Below are 20,679 nucleotides of genomic sequence, written 5' to 3'. Positions count from 1 at the left end.
AAGCGCGTTTTTCTTTATTTCCTTTTTGTAAGTTGTGCGCGTTTTTCGGGTAAAGGTAAAAAAAAAAATCCTTTAAAGTGATAAGTTTATGTATTTTTTGAGATTGATTTTTGCTTCCACAAATTTGACTTACTTCTAATACTAATAAGAAAACTGAGACTTTGATTACAATGGGATCTGGACAGAGCAATACCTCAAAAGGGAAAACTGAGCCTGATCATGGCGCTCCCAACGTGAGATTTATGGAGATTAATTATGGAAAGGAGAGCATGGCTCAGTTAGGTCTGTGGGTCAATAAGTGCTGTTTCCCGAGAACAGGCAGCCTGAGTGTTAAACAGCTCGAGGCTTTAGAGGTGAGGTTGACAGACTTAGAAAGAAGGGGACTGGAAGTTTGGAGGTAAGGTCTAGTTTCAGGCAGATTGGTCAGCTTTTAGTAGTTGGATGAGGGAAGCCAAGCATAGGCAGGGCCCCAAAAGTGTCCCAGTGCAGTGTTTGAAGCTGGATTCGGACCTCGACTTGGCTCCACCTGAAAGGCCTCCACCGTATGTTGAACACCACGAACCAGAGGGAGCAGCTGGCCTCTCTGAATCAGTGCTGCTTACAGAGATATTGTTCTTCGGCTGATGACAAGATTGAAAACGGAGTTCCCTGTTCGTTTGGACTGGGAAAAGTGGTGGTGGTTAAGCAGGATGCAAATGAAACTGTCTCTGCTTATCTATACCGCCTGAGACAAGCAGCGATGCAGTAGTAGTGGACTGACCGAACTTGAGGAAAGTCAAAAGGAGGACACAAAGACAATGACCGTTGTTTCAAGTGTGGCAGAAAGAGACATTGGGCAAGAAACTGCCGTAAAGGGGAAACAACAAGAAAAAAAATGGGGCAGATGAGTCAGATTGACTATATGGTGAGAGCACGAGGACGGCCGAATCTGGTGATGACACTGGCCTGGAAAACCAACCAACGCTTCAGACATGTGAGAACACTGACACTAACACAAATACAGAAACACACAACATGCACATCATGACTGATGCAGAGAGTGAGCTTGTTTCTGACGTGATTCTGCACCTTGAATCTAAACAGAGGGAGTGAGCATAGCAATATGCTGTCTGATTTCTCAGCGGAGGCATACAAACAGATGCCTCGATACACACTGTCAGTTAAGGTGTTGAACTCTCTTTCTTGGTGGATTCCGGGGCCACAGAATCAGTTGTAAGACATTGTGATTTTCATCCGAAGGCTAACCCTAAACTGAGTAGGAGATATTAGAAAACAATTGGGATTACAGGTTTAGCGATGATTGAAAAATACACTGCTCCGCTGAATTGTTTTGATTCTGAGATGGGGAAATCTTTCAAACACTCGTATTCTGACAAATGCCCCATCAATCTGATGGGACGAGATCTCATGTGTAGATTGGGGATTGTTTTGATTTGTACACCTGACGGCATTCAGGTGAGGAGAGTGAATGAAATGAAGGAAAGTTCTACTTTTTTTTTCCAAAACGCTGAGGGACAGTTTGTGTGTGAGTGGAAGATAGATCTCCCTCCCTCTGTTTTGCTGCAGCTCTCAGACACACACACATGCTGACGTCACATGCCTGCACTGCTCGGCACACATGGTTCCTATGTCACACACTGACCGTGGTTATGAGGACATCTGGTGTAGTACAGGACAGGAAAAGGACAGATTACAGCTAGATTGGTTGTATGGGAATGACGTTAATTACGCTGTCTCGGTGAAACTTCCTGATTGACTGCATGAGTGATTTTGTCACAAAACTCTGATCCACACATCTCACTGGTAAATCCCAACAGCGCAGACCTGGGTCTGTGGGTGTGGGAACTGAACGCCACTCCATGCTGGAAGTCTACAACTGATCCTGATATTGATTTTAATGAGGAAATGAGAGTGTACAGAAAGAAAGTAAATTGTGCCATTGAGACTTCCCGTTCAGTCGTGTTTGCAGACAAGACTGGTTTTGATACTGAGATGTGCATGGTTAAATCTGTTGCATACAATCCAGAGCTACAGCAGGTTCCCGCTTACCTCTGGGCCAAAAGTAAACATGATGTGCCCTGTGAGGCAAATTGTGATTTGTGATATTGGGCGTTACAAATAAAATTGATTGACTGATTGATGTTGGTCTGATAAAAAACTGCGAGCCTGTGATAATAACACCTAACTCAGACTACAGACCCTGTCATAATCAATATCCTCTCAGACGTGAAGCAGTTGAAGGCATTAAACTTGTGTTTGATGATCTGTTGAAAGCGGGCGTGATTGTTCCATGTGCAGACTCTCCTGTGAGAACGCCCATATTTCCTATGTGTAAAATATGACTTGATGGCGAATCTGCAGAGTGGAGATTTGTGCAAAACCTGCAAGCTGTCAATGCTGCTGTGCAGGCCAGGGAGCCTACGGTCCCAAATCCACATACAATTCTGTCCCACGTTCCAGCTGAAAGCAAATGGTTTTCAGTTGTTAAACTCGTACTCGTACTCGTACTCGTCGTCCTCCGCTTATCCGGGTCCGGGTTGCGGGGGCAGCAGCCTCAGCAAAGAGGCCCAGACAGTCCTCTCCCCAGCCACTTCCGTCAGCTCTTCCACGGGAACCCCGAGGCGTTCCCAGGCCAGCCAGGTGATGTAATCCCTCCAGCGTGTTCTGGGGCGGCCCCGAGGTCTCCTCCCGGTTGGACATGCCTGAAACACCTCCCCAGGGAGGTGTCCGGAAGGCATCCTTACCAGATGCCCGAACCACCTCAACTGGCTCCTCTTGATGTGGAGGAGCAGCGGCTCTACTCCGAGTCCCTCCCGGATGTCTGAGCTCCTCACCCTATCCCTAAGGCTGAGCCCAGCCACCCTGCGGAGGAAACTCATTTCGGCCGCTTGTACTCGCGATCTCATTCTTTCGGTCACTACCCAGAGCTCGTGACCATAGGTGAGGGTTGGAACGTAGATCGACCGGTAAATTGAGAGCTTCGCTTTCTGGCTAAGTTCCCTCTTCACCACAACGGACCGGTTAAGCGCCTGCATCACTGCTGACGCCGCTCCAATACGCCTGTCAATCTCCCGCTCCATCCTACCCTCACTCGTGAACAAGATCCTGAGATACTTAAACTCCTCCACCTGAGGAAGGACCTCCCCCCTGACCTGGAGTGGGCAATCCACCCTTTTCCGGCTGAGGACCATGGTCTCAGACTTGGAGGTGCTGATTCTCATCCCAGCCGCTTCACACTCGGGTGCGAACCGCCCCAGCTCCTCCGAGAACCGTCACCTTATCGTGGTGGAGGAGTTTGAGTGCCCTAATGACCCTAGGAGCTATGCTGTCGGGGGCATTTTGCCCCTGGTAGGGTTTCCCATGGCAGATTGGTTCTGGGCGAAGGGTCAGACGAAGAACGGTTCAAAAGACCCTTCATGATGGATACAAACAAGGACACGTGCACCTGGCCTGGAGGGTTACTGGGGCCCCGCCCTGGAGCCAGGCCTGGGGTTGGGGCCCATGGGCGAGCGCCTGGTGGTCGGGCCTTCGACCATGGGGTCCGGCCGGGCCCAGCCCGAACCGGCTACATGGGCTCGTCCCCCTGCAGGCCCACCACCCGCAGAGGGATCCAGAAGGGTTCGGTGCAATGTGGATTGGGCAGCAGACCAAGGCGGGGGCCTTGGCGGTCCGATCCTCAGTTACAGAAGTTGGCTCCTGAATGTCACCTCTCTGGTGGGGAAGGAGCCGGAGCTTGTGGAAGAGGTTGAGTGCTACCGGCTAGATATTGTCGACCTCACCTCAACACATAGTTCCGGGTCTGGAACCCTAGTCCTTGAGAGGAGTTGGACAGTTGTTACACTATCAAATGTTTTTTTTTTTTTTGACTGTTCCAGTACACCAAGAGTCAATTCTGGTTTGCATTTTGATTTGAAATTCTGCTTTGAGAGATAGTTTGGAAACTCTTGTACTGCCTAAAGGAAGTGCTTTGTTGCAGTATGTTGATGTCATTTTGGTTGCGAGTGAAACCAGAGAGGGCTGTGTTAAAGACACCCTCGCCTTGCTGACTCATTTGGCTGAACAAGACCATAAAGCCAGCCTGTCAAAACTACAATTTGTTGTACAAGAGGTCACATTCCTGGGTCACGTGATCTTTCCTGAGGGAAAGACCCTCACATCCAAGCGGATTGAAGCCATTCAAAAGATCCCAAAAACCTGAGAAAAAAATGGGGCTAAAAAAACGAGTCATGTCATTTTTAGGGATGACAGGCTACTACAGGCAATAATTATGCTGAAATTGAGGCACCATTAGCAGCAATTGCTCATGGGAAAGGCCTGAAAGCATCTGATCGTGTCATTTGGACTCCTGACGCAGAGAAAACTTTTGTTGATTTGAAACTTTATTTGCAAACACTTCCTACTCTTGGACTGCTTGACTGTACATGACCATTTACCCAGACTGTTGAGGAAAAGGGTGGGTACGTGACTTTTGTACTGTTACAAGAACACGGGGGGAAACAATGACCTGTAGCTTATTTTTCATCTAAACTTGATAGTGTTGCTGCAGTTGACACACATGACTGTGTAGCTGTGATAAATTCTGCTTGCTCTCCCAGGACAGATTTGAGAGACACACTGGTTGCCAACGCTGATTTGAATCTTTGTAGATGGATCAGCTTCGAGAAACCCTAGCACTGGTAAAAATGTTTCAGGTTTTGTCGTCACAACACTGCAGGAGACAGTGATCGCACATCCTTTGTCATCCTCACATTCAGCTAAAGCGGCTGAATTGGTGGCTCTGACAGAGGCATGTAAACTGGCAGAGGGCAAATCTGTAAATATTTAAACAGACAGCAGATATGCTTGGGGTGAGGTTCATGATTTTGGACAAATTTGGAAGAATAGGGATTTCTTAACTTTAACAGGGAAAACTATTGCTCATCATATGTTGTGTCTGCTCTTTTGGATGCTGTGCTGCTGCCAAAACAAATTGCTGTGTGTAATGTGAAGCTCACACTAACACTGCAAAAGCGGCCTCAAAGCTGCCATTGTTTTCAGCCTTGCATGTCGCCTCACTAACCCCTGCTTCTACTCCTACAGTTGTGGCTACGGCTGAGATAACAGACCTGCAGATAAGGGCCTCTCCGGCTGAGAAGGCCGTTTGGAAAAAAGCAGGAAAGTAAAGGAAAGTACTAATTTTGAATTTTGCTTTGATCTTGAGTGTAGCTGGATATAGGAGACCATATTTCATACCTGGGCATCGGCGAAGTAAAGCCCAGGACATCAGTGAAGGCTGCTCTCCTTTTCCTGACCGCGGCCGAGTAGTTCAGGTAGATGTGAAAATGCTTACTGTTGTGAAAAATGGGCCCCGCACCCATGGCCTTTCGGAGAACGTCAACTTTCTCCTGAAAGTAGTGGAATTTGATGATTATCGGTCGCAGGGCGCTCCCCTCTTTTGGCCTCGGCTGGAAGCCCCTGTGCGCCTGGTCAAGTGTCGGGGAAAAATCCAAGCCCTGTGTCTCCTCCAGTAGTTGAGCAATAGTTTTCTCTGGTGGTATGTCCCAAATCCTTCCTCTACACCAATCAGCCTGCAGTTATCTCTCCACTGTCGACACTCCAAATCTTCAGTCTTGTCCATCAGCCGAGTTATTTGCGAGGACAGTGTAGTGACTTTAGCTTCAAGCTCCACTACCCAGTTTGCATAGCAATTAGCTCCCTCCTCGAGATCTCCAATGCGTGTTGCAAACATCGTGGTTTCCTTCTGTATATCCTCAATTACTTTCGTAAGGTCTGAACGTACATTGAGGATTTCAGCTCTCAAATCACTCAACAGGTTGTCTATTTTCTTGTGTAATTCATCCGCAGCCACCGTCACAGATGAATCAATCTTAGTTAGCACACACTGCTCAGTCTGCTTCAAGGCGAACATTATTGTGTCGCCGTCTGTCATGGACTCCGCCCTCTCTGGTAAATCCGTGCCAGGTGAGTCGGAGGCATCCTGACCTGTTTTCGGCTTTGCAACCTTTGGCATTCTGGACAACTTTATCTCTCTTCCAGATCAAAACAGGCTTACTTTTGGAAACTTTGGTACTTTAGCCAAACTCTTAGGCCCGGTAAACCAGAAAAGAGAGAAAATTATTTGAAAAAAGTTCTTTCCAAGCAGAGCTCACAAAACTACGTCCTCACATGTCGCTGCTCCCCCTAGCGTCCTCGAGCATTCCATTAGTTTTTATTGTCTCTTTTGGATGACATACACTTTTAGTAATGAGTGGATCGTCAAGCATTAAAACATACAGTACAGGCCAAAAGTTTGGACACACCTTCTCATTCAATGCGTTTTCTTTATTTGCATGACTATTTACATTGTAGATTCTCACTGAAGGCATCAGAACTATGAATGAACACATGTGGAGTTATGTACTTAACAAAAAAAGGTGAAATAACTGAAAACATGTTTTATATTCTAGTTTCTTCAAAATAGCCACCCTTTGCTCTGATTACTGCTTTGCACACACACTCTTGGCATTCTCTCCATGAGCTTCAAGAGGTAGTCACCTGAAATGGTTTTCCAACAGTCTTGAAGGAGTTCCCAGAGGTGTTTAGCACTTGTTGGCCCCTTTGCCTTCACTCTGCGGTCCAGCTCACCCCAAACCATCTCGATTGGGTTCAGGTCCGGTGACTGTGGAGGCCAGGTCATCTGCCGCAGCACTCCATCACTCTCCTTCTTGGTCAAATAGCCCTTACACAGCCTGGAGGTGTGTTTGGGGTCATTGTCCTGTTGAAAAATAAATGATCGTCCAACTAAACGCAAACCGGATGGGATGGCATGTCGCGTCGCTGCAGGATGCTGTAGTAGCCATGCTGGTTCAGTGTGCCTTCAATTTTGAATAAATCCCCAACAGTGTCACCAGCAAAACACCCCCACACCATCACACCTCCTCCTCCATGCTTCACAGTGGGAACCAGGCATGTGGAATCCATCCGTTCACCTTTTCTGCGTCTCACAAAGACACGGCGGTTGGAACCAAAGATCTCAAATTTGGACTCATCAGACCAAAGCACAGATTTCCACTGGTCTAATGTCCATTCCTTGTGTTTCTTGGCCCAAACAAATCTCTTCTGCTTGTTGCCTCTCCTTAGCAGTGGTTTCCTAGCAGCTATTTGACCATGAAGGCCTGATTCGCGCAGTCTCCTCTTAACAGTTGTTCTAGAGATGGGTCTGCTGCTAGAACTCTGTGTGGCATTCATCTGGTCTCTGATCTGAGCTGCTGTTAACTTGCGATTTCTGAGGCTGGTGACTCGGATGAACTTATCCTCAGAAGCAGAGGTGACTCTTGGTCTTCCTTTCCTGGGTCAGTCCTCATGTGTGCCAGTTTCGTTGTAGCGCTTGATGGTTTTTGCGACTCCACTTGGGGACACATTTAAAGTTTTTGCAATTTTCCGGACTGACTGACCTTCATTTCTTAAAGTAATGATGGCCACTTGTTTTTCTTTAGTTAGCTGATTGGTTCTTGCCATAATATGAATTTTAACAGTTGTCCAATGTTTGAGGATCGGTTGTGTTTTAACCTGACTTCTGCACAACACAACTGATGGTCCCAACCCCATTGATAAAGCAAGAAATTCCACTAATTAACCCTGATAAGGCACACCTGTGAAGTGGAAACCATTTCAGGTGACTACCTCTTGAAGCTCATGGAGAGAATGCCAAGAGTGTGCAAAGCAGTAATCAGAGCAAAGGGTGGCTATTTTGAAGAAACTAGAATATAAAGCATGTTTTCAGTTATTTCACCTTTTTTTGTTAAGCACATAATTCCACATGTGTTCATTCATAGTTTTGATGCCTTCAGTGAGAATCTACAATGTAAATAGTCATGAAAATAAAGAAAATGCATTGAATGAGAAGGTGTGTCCAAACTTTTGGCCTGTACTGTATATCAATTTCCAACTGGATTAACTGCACATATTCTAATCCTACAGCAACACAAAACCCCTGAGCTTGCCTGAAAAAGACTAAGGGTGAATCCTATTTCTACCCCTTAACCCTTGTCTTAGCCCCTCCCCTTGGTTTTGCGCGTTCATGTGAAGGGGAAGGGATGTATCAATTCTCCTTTTGATCGAGGGCAAGGGCTAAGGGGTAGGGACAGGTAGTCCTTGAAACTGAGATAAACAAGGACCTCACTTGGAACGAAGGGGTACACGCAATTTACCAGCATGCAATGCGAACACCTGAACACCGGAAGACGAACACAACAGTGGCAACATGGCAGAAGGAGCAGCCAAAGCTGGCCATAAATGTACAGTATTTTTTCTTTTTTTTTTTTTTTTTACTTTACGACAGTCATGTTTGTGTTATATGTTGCTCTATGGCTAGCTGCTAAAGTTACCACCAGGTTCATAACTGAAACTTTTTCCATACGACATTCATGTTTGTGTTATATGTTGCTGTATGGTTAGCTGCTAACGTTACCAACGGTTCATAACTGAAACATTCTTGATCACTAGTTTGCCGTCTACAGTCGTGCATTGTTTTGTTTTTTTAAAGATATGTTTTTGGGCATTTTAGCCTTTAATTGATAGGACAGACAAGTGTGAAAGGGGGAGAGAGAGAGAGAGGGGGTGACATGCAGCAAAGGGCCACAGGCTGGAGTTGGACCCGGGCCGCTGCGGCAACAGCCTTGTACGTGGGGCGCCTGCTCTATCCACTAAGTCACCGATGCCCCCCAGTCGTGCATTGTTAATGTTGATTTGTATGATGATGTACCGCATTCATATGTCTTTTGCATGTAATAATCCTAGAATTATTAGCATACCATGTCAATAACTCGTCCACTGTCCTACATTACCCAGGGACGCCAGAGGAAACCCGACGGCTGATCTGTTTCAGGGAAGAAAATGAAAAGGAATTTCTAAAATCAAAATACTCTGCAAAACTACTTTGGGAGTGAGTCATTCATCTTCCCTATTCTTGTGCTTGTATTGTGTTAAATACTCTATGGTCGCCTCATTGCTGTTCTGATACAGGAAGAAATGGGGCTGGAAGGAGCGGTGAAAGGCCAACAGGCAGCTAAAAAATTAGGTATGTGGTGTTCATTTAAAAAACGTTTTAAAAAACTTTTACAATCTCAATGCCAGTCATAATTAATGCATATATTACTGTGTATCTATTGATATTAATGATATCATTAGATAACAATTAACATCATTACAATTATAATATTAATCAGGTGTGTGTGTGTGTGTATGTGTGTGTGTGTGTGTCTTCTTTCAGGAGCTCAGAACACCAAAAACCGGTTCTGGTACTGACAAGGGTGAGATTACAGCTTCCACATGGCAGTACTTTGAGGATATGCATGGGGTGTTAGGTGCCAGGCCTTCTGTTGACCCTCATGTAGTGGTGGCATCCTTTAATGAGGATCCCACAAAAACCCTCTTGGTAATGTTGGGGTCAACACATTAGGGCTTCACATGGAGGCACCAAAATGTTGGGATTTAATTGGCTATCGGAAATAATTAATAATTATTATTAATAATTAATAATCATGTTAAATAATGTGACTTAATTAACATTAAATCACCTTGTGGGGCACCATTCCCGTAAAGGGAAAAATGATAGCCAGTTAAAGATATCAGTCTCATAAAATACGCTACACTATTAATTTGGAGTTTTGATTAATAATTAAATGAATGACAACAACCAAAATTAACAGTAACGCCTGAAGGATTTCAGAGTTCTTGACACAGCAGAGGTTGACTATTCATTCACTCTTGTGCAACATTAAATAGACAGCAGGTATGATTCCAAAGAATTATATTTATTCACAAACTAGCAAAGCAAATCAAAACAAACAAATTCTAACTAACTATATACAAGCTTGGTGTGTGTGTGTGTGTGTGTGTGTGTGTGTGTGTGTGTGTGTGTGTGTGCTAGAGAGAAAAGAGAAAGACAAAGGCGGGTGTGGTGATTAAGGAGCTGTTTGGCCTACAAAACAAAATGGCTGACAACAGAGAACTACCAAAATGGCAGAATCAAGGCTGGCTTCCGGTCGGGGGAGGTGTTTGTCTGACCGTGTGGTCAGGACAAAGACAAAGGAAAAGAAGCGGGAACTTTGAGATGCCTGTTTGGGTGTAGCTCTGTTGAAAGACTATTTGTTAATGAGTCTATGTCAATGTGACGTGTGTTGCAAACGGTCTGGATTAGTGCAGAGATTGTTTAGTTGTGTGTAACAATCTGTTTGTGAACAGTATTAGCAAACTAAACACTTAGCTTTGGTGAAGCCAACTAATCAATGACCTAACTGCAAACAATCACAACAATAACTCAATAAACAGCATCAAATCACATACAACAAGATAAACAGTCTTGCTTAGCCTGTAAAGCTGTGATAAGCTATGCCCAGTTGTTACATTACCGATCCTTGAGTGGATGGGAGAAAGAGTCACTTGGCGGTGTGCTGCTTTGTTAGCTGGCAGAAGAAGGCTGGGAAGATGGTTCCAGGTGCAGCCTTTGTTGGGTCCTTTGTTCCAAAGGTGAAACTCCGAAGAAGCTGGTCGCTCAGAGTTTAGCAGAGTTAGACGCTGGGTGCTAACTCACTTAGTTCCTTGTTGCTGGAAAGCTAGTTGCAAACCTTGTGTTTGCAAGAGAGTCTATGATCCATTGCTCTCCCTTTAGTGGTTTGGGGCTAAGGAGCAAGGGTCTGGGCCTCTGTGCTTGTCCAGGCCCAGCCAGAAAGAGATGTCAGCTGTTGAACAGCTGGAACAAGAGAGATCTGTTTGAAGGGAGCAGACCTTGTACGGATGCCTGTGACATCAGAGTCACATGTCACTGTAAATGTCCTGTCCAATCAAGTTGTGAGACTTGTGTCTCACTGAGGTGTGAGGTGAGACCTCCTGTGGAGATGGGTGTCACATAGCTCTCTTTGTTTGAAGACAAAGAGCATGCAGAGGAAAAAGCCTTTAAATGCCCAGTGATGATTTTACCAAATGATAAATCATCTGTGGTCCTGTGAATCCCAACAGTAATGTTAATATAACACATACTATATAATGAAGTACATTCTATGGTCAAACTGATGTTATATTAGTAAACATGTTAACGTGTTCAGATTACTTCTGTTAGAAATAAAACAGTTTGCATATAACATGCCCAAAACATGTCTGGATTGTAATGCTCATTATTTATATTCTTCCTTTAAGCGATGGTTGAGCCCAGTCATGCATCTACAGCCAGCACTGAAGGACCCTGCTCGCCACCAACCAGCACTGAAGGAGCCAGCACAGCCAGCACCCCAGCAGCATCAAATGCTGCAGGATGTTCCATGGCCTCTGCAAGCCCCCCAACTCCCTCACCCGTCAAAAAAAAAAAGAGAGATAGAGGAATCTCAAAAGGAACAGAATCGCCATGAGGAGACAAAGGCCAAGACGGATGGGTTCTTGGACCTCTTTGAAAAAATGATTGACAAGCTATAATAAGCTGATAGTGTTAGGTGTTACTTTTTGAATGAAAATGAAAAATGAAAATGAGCAGTGGATAAAGGGAGCACATCTAGTGCAAGTGATTGTATGTGCAAAACAGCAGACAGCTGTGGTGTCCATAAAGTGTCCAATTAAATAACAATTATGAAACCTTTATTCTGAAATCGGTCAATAGGGGGTGCCACAAGTTCCAAATAAGTGCAAAGGCCTTTCACAAACTTCAGCCATAAATCTGTGAGGGTTTTTTCAAACATCACCAAACTTGGTGGACTTTTTTAATTAAGCCATTAATGCATGTCCAAAAATGTTTCTGCAGTTGACCAATCGGAAGCGACAGTGCTTCCAAAGAAGAACGTGGCCCAATAAAGATTTGGACATAAATGAATGAGCATCTGTCTGATTGTCATAAAACCTGTTGGTAATCTTTTAAGCAGGTGTCCTGAACTGTCAAAGCTCTTTATTCTACCCAGCTCTCAAGTTTTAAATTCCCATGCTGGCTTGAACCCCGGTATTGCCGCTTGCAGCTATATTTCTTATGTTGTTGTTGCTGTTCTAGCAGATCATCTGAAGGTACTTGGCAACTCGATTCAGGATATGTCGGAGGCTCCAGATTTCCAATCTGCTCACGATCTTCCTTTTCAGGTCAGCTGCTCTTTCACTGAGGCAGTTTGTATCTACTGGGGCTTGGTACCCAATCTCGCATTGTGGGGAGATGATAAAATCCCCCTTCTGACCTGGTGTCCTGGCTCCCCTTTGCCGCAGCACTGTTGTAGTATTTCATTGATCTCTAGTTGTGATAGTAGTTGGCGGTTACAGATGTTGGAACTCTGTGCTGCCAGATGTTTCTTAGTTTCTTCTTGATTGTGGGTTTCGAAGTATCCATAGGTCCCACATTCTCTGCATATATCCCCTCTCTCTGGGGTTGCTGGTATAGTAGCATCCATCAATTCCATGTTCTCCGCCCTTGTCCATATATATCTTGTTCCAGTAACCCTTTCACCATCAGATTGCCCTGGTTTCAACTGACAACTGACGCGGACCTTGTTGACACGGGTGACGTCCGAGCCAGTATGACTCTATCTGTATTGTAATACAGTTATTATGTAGGTTGACAGGTATAGCATTAGGAGTCTTGCCTTAGGACCCTTACTGGATGATGTCCGCCCTGGCCGGGATTCGAACCCCGACCTCCCGTGTGAAAATTGGTAGCACTAACCACACTGAAATATGAATGTGTATATATATATATATATATATATATATATATATATGTGTGTGTGTGTTTCCTTCCTGCTCTAACATCATAACAAAGTCAAAGGCATGTGATAATGTGATGCAGAAATGTATATCCTGAAGCTTTTGGGAAACAGAATATCAGTACTGTAAAATATTTTCAGGTACTGTATCTCAAGAACAAAAACACATATAATTTCTGTGTTACCTACCTTTGCTTCTCAGGCTGCTCCCTCAGAAAAGCCCTGTAGGGCTATGTGCTAATCACTACCATCTTTTGAGATGCCACAGACTGTGTGTCCACTGAGACGGTTTGTGGAGGGTCCGTTTGGCATCCTGGCTGTAGTGGTGTTGAGCAGCAGGGCCCCGCTGTGATGTACTCTACAAGACAAATGAAAATCAAGCATCCTAAACTGATATTGCACCAAATGAAAACAGTCAACATTATGGATATTTATCGTTAGGATTTTATCGATACTACTACTTTTATCAATACTCCTTATCGATTCGGTATTTTATTGGTACTCTTGTCTGTCCTTTTCATTTCTAAATAATTGCTTTTTAGAAAATATATTAATTAAAAAAAATAGATGCGGAACAGGATTATTGAATATTTTGAATATAATTAAATGTTCTTTCCAGAGCAGCAACAGTAATTTTTACAACAGCAATGTCACTGTATAAATAATATTCCTGACATCACAATACTGAGTGAGGTTTAGTTTTTAGTAGTCACTATAAGTCATTCTTCCTGTCCTCTGTTCTGCTCCCACTCTGCTGATGTGATTCACTGTGTACAAGTAACACTGGTGCTGGTAGAGAGCTGTCTCAGCCAGCAGCTAAGTTTAAAAGTATCTGCCCAATTCAAACTAAGTTAGTCTACAGACAGACAGCTGCCATTTGAGCTTATTAGCAACAATTTATTATTAGCCAAACTGGCGTGCTGTCCTTGTGTAAAACATAACGTTGGTGTTGGTGGATGAGAGACTGTGGACAGAGCACATTGAGTATCACTGGCTACATGTGTACATGTTTATGCTTGCTGAACACATGTATTGATAAAGTATTGGCTTCTTACTCACCAAGGTTTAACTGCACTTACAGTAACGAGTGTAGCTGCCGTCAACTTGAGTAATTTCTGGGTTATCTTCACTTTGTTTCCACTGCGGCTGCTCATCTGTTCACTGGTTACCTTGTGTGTGTATGTGTGTATGTTTAGGAGTTCAGCCCTGGCACAGAGCGCAGATGAGAGACTGCAAGATGATAATGAATTAAACCAAAACGTGCACAGATAGTACAGATAAAGGAACATACCCTCAGCACTTATCGATACTATGGTCTTTGATAATTTAATCAAATTTAGTACCGCGTTTTGGTACCCATCCTTAGTCAACATCTAAATCGCTAAACAGTGTTGTGCCCTCCTTGTAAAATCAGTAGACCACATGTAGAGACAGACACAAACACAACGTCCTTTCATCACATACATACCTCCCTAGCTGTATAACTCAGACTAACTACAATGTTTAGTAATGATATTGTGAACGGCCCCCATGTAAGACACAAGGTAAAAAAACACAATGTACATTTTCCATGAAACATATAAAAACTCTGAGTACAGCCACACATTTTGACAAATAAATGCAGGTCTGACCTCCAACCATGCTGTAGGCTAATTGCCCCAGCTAGCGGCAGTTAGCTGCTGAGATCGGGCATCACACATTGAAATGTCGACCCTTTTGTCAATATGGACATGCTGCACTTTGTTAGCTCTGTTAAATTCTCAACAATTTAATCATTAAATTCATCTTACCGAGACTAGCAGTTTAACTTAACGTTACTGCATGCTGTGTGGCAAAAGCATTTCAAAACAATAACGTTGGTTAGCCAGTTAGCCAAGGCCTATAGCTATAATGCTGTGTAAAACACAAAGGAAAAGGGAGAAAGCATAAAAGGTCCTCCTCAAAAGCCGATTCACAATCAAACTTGTGCAGCCACAAATTCTGACAAATAAATGAAGGTCTTAATTCGACCCCAGGTCTGATTGCTGCCGCATTGTCGGCTTAACGCTTGAGCTAGTGGTAGTAGCTGCTTAGCTCAGGCATCACATAGAACATAGAAAATGTTTCAACTTTTGTCAATATGGACATGCGAAAAATTGTTAGCTCTGTTAGAGTCTCCACAATTAAATCATTAAATTCATCTTACTGAGACCACCCAGTTGGCAGTTTAACTTACTGTATGCCGAGTAGCAAAAGCATCTCAAAACAACAGCTTTGGTTCAAGATCAAGATGCTTTATTGTCACAAGATAATGTACAAGTACATACACTGTGAAAAACTTATGTTGGGTCTTGATCTTGGTTAGCCAGTTAGCCGAGACTTACAGCTAAGCACTGGGTGTACAGCCTAATGTTAGCTCCTACAGCCATCTACTCCACACTTAAACACTCTGTGGCAGCTTCCTGGTTTGTTTTTACACAACAAGTTCACAACTCATAAAGCATACTTACAGGTTGTGATCCCAAATCTCCAGATTTGCCCAACAAAGTGGGAACTGTCCCGTCTTTCAAGTGAAATCGCTTTGAAAATCCAGCTGTAAACTGTTGCCAGTTTGTGAAACAATCATCAGATAAATAGAGGGAACACAATAAAATGTCCAGGTTGTATTGTGGAGGAAATGTATTAAAAATAAATTCCAACCACTTCGTCCTTTGGCAGTCCAAACAAGGGCAATTTTTGGTCACAATGAAGAAAGCAGTGTGTCCTAGACATGGCATCTCCTTAACAGCTTCTCAACAGTTCAAACTCTGCAGCCTCTGCTCCGGCTCTGCTCAGAGCAGGTGTGTTTGGGGGTGCAGCTCAGTGGCCGGCAGGCAGGCACTGTGTGCATTACTAATTTGTACATTGTTAGGAAATAACTTTGTGGAAGAAAAGGCGGAAAATTCAAACAAGCTGTTTCAGGTAGGTCAGGAGCTGTGTGTCTGTGGGGAGACAGACCTCCCTTAAGCCTGAAAAAAGAGAAAAGAGGCAGAAAAATGCTATATACACACTAAAGAAGAGGGAGAACCCCAAAAAGCATAACCGGTCCATTTTAATATATTGAACTGTTACAGTGATAAAGTAAATTCAGTAGGCATTAGGCTACCTATTAAGCCTTTTAGTACAGTAAAGAAAAATAAAGGATTTTGGCCGCATAAAAAATACCTCAAATAGCTGTCAATATCAAATAAAACTTATTTAAAGCTACAATCTCAAAGATCTCCTTTGCGTTGTTTTTGGTGGCACCTATGGAGATAAGCAGTGGCTGTAGTATATTTGTTGGCAGACTGGCTTGAGACCAGACTCAGTTTATTTGGGTAAATTGTAAATGGAGTTGCACTTATATAGCGCCATGCTAGTCTTCCAGCCACTCAAAGTGCCTACTACAGAGTCACATTCACCCATTTACACACTGGTGGCCAAGGTTATCCCACAAGCTGCCACCTGTTATTCAGTTTAAATACACTCGCACACCAATGGCATAGCCATCTGCAGCAATTTGGGGCTCAGTATCTTGCCCAAGGATACTTAAACACGTGGACAGGAAGAGCTGAGGATCAGACTGCTGATCATACGATAAGTGGACGACCCACTATACGACCTGAGCCACAGCTACTGTTATATCAGCTCGTCTTATGGGTCCTGCAGCTGGCAAGATGAAAGGGTTACCATAGAATAGAAGAGTTGCATGTGTGTGTGCATGTATGTATGTTTTGGTGTGTGTGAGAGCAGATTACGACCTGGCATCCACATACATGGACATCACATTTTTGGTTGTCTGCACCATAATACTTAATTCTGTGTAACTGGAACCTGTTGTCCACAAACGTGGACACTTACACTGCCATCTGGTGGTGACTAAAGAGAAAAACACCTCAGACAGTATTTTCAAGATGGCGGCCAACTCATCAGAAAAGTCAGGCAGCCACACCCGACCAAAACGTCAAAAAGGTAAAAAAACATAACAGAATTTCATTGTTGATTCTTGTTAAGGTATGCATAATAGTATTGTATGGTTAATATGGCATGCAAATTTGACAAAAGTTTGTAACAGTAAAGACCTACCATGCTGCAAAATCCACACATGTGGACAGTGGGACTCAGCCTTGTTGAAAATGTAAAAATGTAAGCAAAGAATGTCAGTGTGAACATGTATTTTGGGAAGATTTCGTTAGAAAACATTACTTTACAATAGTTTACAACATAAATAAATTGACATTGTATGTGTGATAAATAACTTTACATTGATTCTTATTTGATTTTTCTCATGATATCATTTCCAGAACATATTCCTCTGTCAAAAGCACTGGAATTAGTAGTGGAGACAATTGCTGGGACAACTCAGAGGTAGAGGAATTGTCAGAGGATGCTGATTACCACCCTCCATAACAAGAGCCAAGCAGCAGTGAGGAGGAGAGGAGTGGGAATGAGGACCCCATTCCACAGCCCACTGAGGCCAGCCGGGGACATAAATGTTTCTGTGGTGAAACTAATGGTGAGCCAGTGATTTAGTTTGTTCTGCATAAAATCACAGTAACAGTGGAACTGAAACATACAGTTGCCAAAGAACAAGATGCACTGTGTTGTGTCATTGTTGCAAGGGGCTAATTTACAACACCAGTCTACAGGTTATCGTTCAGACTGTAGCATCATGCATTCCCAGACGTCAACCCGCTGTGGGTTGAGTCTGATGGCCCAAATGATGACTCTGAAGAGCCAACACCAGGACCACCTGTTCTTACATGTTGAATTCTTTATGTGATATCTCTGGCAATACACCTCAGTGAATCCCATGTATGGAGATATGTGTAAACTTACTTTGCAATATTTTCCTTCTAACTCTGTTTCTGCAGGACGTGGGGTGCGCTGGAGGGCTGCTCAATTGACACCAAACCTAGCCCAGTTTGAGCCTGAGGAGGAAACTGAGCAGGACAGAGAAGGCTGGACTGCACTGGACTATGTGAACCAGTATATTGATAAAGATTTGATGAAACTGATTGTATACTGCTCCAGTGCTACGGCACTAGCTTGGAGTGGGTACCCACTCAACACAACAGTTGACGAGGTGTATCATTTCTTTGGTGCCTCAATTTTGTTGTCCTGTGTGCCATACCCACAAATCCGGATGTACTGGTCCAGTACGTTAAGATTCCCAGCCATCACAGAAAGATTCACACACAACAGATTTTTCAAACTGAGGCAATCAATAAGCTGGTCATTGATGATGACATTCCAGAGGACCTGAGGGGGTGTGACAAATTCTAGAAGGTGAGGCCTTTTCTGGACTGCATTCTGAAAGGCTGCAGGTTTCAGGGAAGACCCGAGTGCGTTTCTATTGATGAGCAGATGATACCATTGACAGGACCTTGTCCATATCGACAATATCTGCCAATGAAGCCAAATCCAGTTGGCATGAAAAACTTTCTTTGTGCTTCAGCAGAAGGCATCATGCTCGACATTGAGTTGTATCACGGTGTAGATGCACTGACTGTGCAGGTTCAGGAACCAGGGGAACTGGGTTTGGGGGGCTTGGTCATTGATCGTCTCTCTGAAACTCTCCGTCCTGGTAAAGATGTACTGTGTTGGGGTCAACATTTTTAGGCCTCACCAAGGGACACCAAATATGTTGGGGTCAACACATTAGGGCTTCACACGGAGGCACCAAATGTGTTGGGATCAACATATATTTACCTCACACGGCGGCACCAAAAATATTGGGGTCAACACATTAGACTTCACACGGAGGCACCAAAAATGTTGGGAACATAAATTCGGGCTTCACATGGAGGCACCAAAATGTTGGGATCTAATTGGCTATCGGAAATAATTAATAATTATTAATAATAATTAATGATTATGTTAAATAATATGACTTAATTAACATTAAATCACCTCGTGGGGCACCATTCCCGTAAAGGGAAAAATGATAGCCAGTTAAAGATATCAGTCTCATAAAATACGCTAAAGTATTAATTTGGAGTTTTGATTAATAATTAAATTAATGACAACAACCAAAATTAACAGTATCGCCTGAAGGATCTCGGAGTTCTTGACACAGCAAAGGTTGACTATTCATTCACTCTTGTGCAACATTAATCAGACAGCAGGTATGATTCCAAAGAATTATATTTATTCACAAACTAGTGAAGCAAACCAAAACACACAAATTCTAACTAACTATATACAAGCTTGGTGTGTAGATGTGTGCGTGTGTGTGTGTGTGTGTGTGTGTGAGTGAGAGTGAGAGAGAGAGAGAGAGAGAGAAAGAAGAGAAAGGCAAAGGCGGGTGTGGTGATTAAGGAGCCGTTTGGCCTACAAAACAAAATGGCGGACAACAGAGGACTACCAAAATGGCTGAATCAAGGCTTGCTTCAGGTCGGGGGAAGTGTTTGTCTGACCGTGTGGTCAGGACAAAGGAAAAGAAGCGGGAACGTTGAGATGCCTGTTTGGGTGTAGCTCTGGTGAAAGCCTATTTGTTTATGAATCTGTGTCAATGTGACGTATGTTGCAAACGGTCTGGATTAGTGCAGAGATTGTTTAGTTGTGTGCAACAATCTGTTTGTGAACAGTATTAGCAAACTAAACATTTAGCTTTGGCGAAGCCAACTAATCAATGACCTAACTGCAAACTATCACAACAATAACTCAATGAACAGCATTAAATCACATACAAGTTAAACAGTCTTGCTTTGCCTGTAAAGCTGTGATAAGCTATGCCCAGTTGTTACGTTACCGATCCTTGAATGGATGGGAGAAAGAGTCACTTGGTGGTGTGCTGCTTTGTTAGCTGGCAGAAGAAGGCTGGGAAGATGGTTCCAGGTGCAGTCTTTGTGGGGCCTTTGTTCCAAAGGTGAAACTCTGAGGAAGCTGGTCGCTCAGGGTTTAGCAGAGTTAGATGCTGGGTGCTAACTCACTTAGTTCCTTGTTGCTGGAAAGCTAGTTGCAAACCTTGTGTTGCAAGAGAGTCTGTGATCAATTGCCCTACCTTTAGTGGTTTGGGGCTATGGAGCAAGGGTCTGGGCCTCTGCTGTTCCAAGCCCAGCCGGAAAAAGGTGTGCACTGCTACACAGCTGTAGAGCAAGAGAGAGAGATCTGTTTGAAGGGAGCAGATCTTTGCAGGCCTGTGACATCACAGAGTCACATGTCACTGTAAAAGTCCTGTCCAATCAAGTTGTGAGACTTGTGTCTCACTGAGGTCTGAGGTGAGACCTCCTGTGGAGATGGGTGTCACATAGCTCTCTTTGTTTGGAGAACACAGGGCATGCAGAGGAAAAAGCCTTTAAATCTCCAGTTTAGATTTTACCAAACGATAAATCATCTGTGGTCCTGTGAATCCCAACAACTGCAACCGATTCTTCACATCCATCAAAGCTGTGAATTGAATAATGGAGAAGCAAATGTACCTGACTGGTACAGTTATCAAGAATCAGATTTCTGAAGTAGAACAGAAGCTACCAAGTGACAAAACAATGAAAAAGAATGAAGAGGCACCTCAGCACAAGTTACCACTGAAGATGGGAACACTTGCGTTGTAAAGTGGTATGACAACAAACCAGTATTGATACTGTCTGTTGCTCATGATGCACAGCCTGAAGACAACTGCCAGCGATGGAACAAGAAAGAGAAACGATATGTGACTACCAGATGACCAAGTGTTGTCTGTGAATACAACTCCAAGATGGGTGGGGTTGATATCATAGACAGGATGATCAGTTACTACAGGATGAGCATCCGTACCATACGTTATCAGTCAAGCTCATTAATGAGCAAATGTAAGCAGGTATTGTGTACTGTGTATTGCATACGGTGTATTAGCACCTTAATGTGTACTTTCTTTTTTTTTCTGTGTACGGCGTATTTAGCACCTTTATGTGTACTATTTTCTGTGTATGGTGTATTTAGCACCTTTATGTGTACTATTTTCTGTGTATGGTGTATCAGCACCCTTATG

General features: G+C 43.7%; 2 protein-coding genes across 11 annotated transcripts in view; one reads left to right on the top strand and one right to left on the bottom strand.

Annotated features, from left to right (window-relative positions):
• Window positions 1-20,679, bottom strand: part of ralgps1 (Ral GEF with PH domain and SH3 binding motif 1) — a 315,193-nt gene that overhangs the window by 187,053 nt on the left and 107,461 nt on the right. The window lies entirely within an intron of this gene.
• LOC125905820 (angiopoietin-related protein 2-like) overlaps window positions 1-20,679 on the top strand; it is a 71,049-nt gene that overhangs the window by 43,469 nt on the left and 6,901 nt on the right. Inside the window, exon 5 of one of the 3 annotated variants that reach the window (XM_049604062.1) lies at window positions 11,176-12,826. The exons of 1 other annotated variant lie outside the window; for it this stretch is intronic. In XM_049604062.1, coding sequence (XP_049460019.1) covers window positions 11,176-11,384 — 209 coding nt within the window. In that variant the 3' untranslated portion in view covers window positions 11,385-12,826. Of the gene's footprint in view, window positions 1-729; window positions 2,593-11,175; window positions 12,827-20,679 lie in introns of those variants that run through there. One more of the 3 variants, XM_049604064.1, reaches the window with a different exon arrangement.

This window comes from Epinephelus fuscoguttatus, linkage group LG18, assembly GCF_011397635.1.
Source record: "Epinephelus fuscoguttatus linkage group LG18, E.fuscoguttatus.final_Chr_v1".
Classification (NCBI taxonomy): Eukaryota; Metazoa; Chordata; class Actinopteri; order Perciformes; family Serranidae; genus Epinephelus; species Epinephelus fuscoguttatus.
Note: the sequence above shows the minus strand (reverse complement) of the source record. Positions and strands in the feature narration are given on the sequence as shown.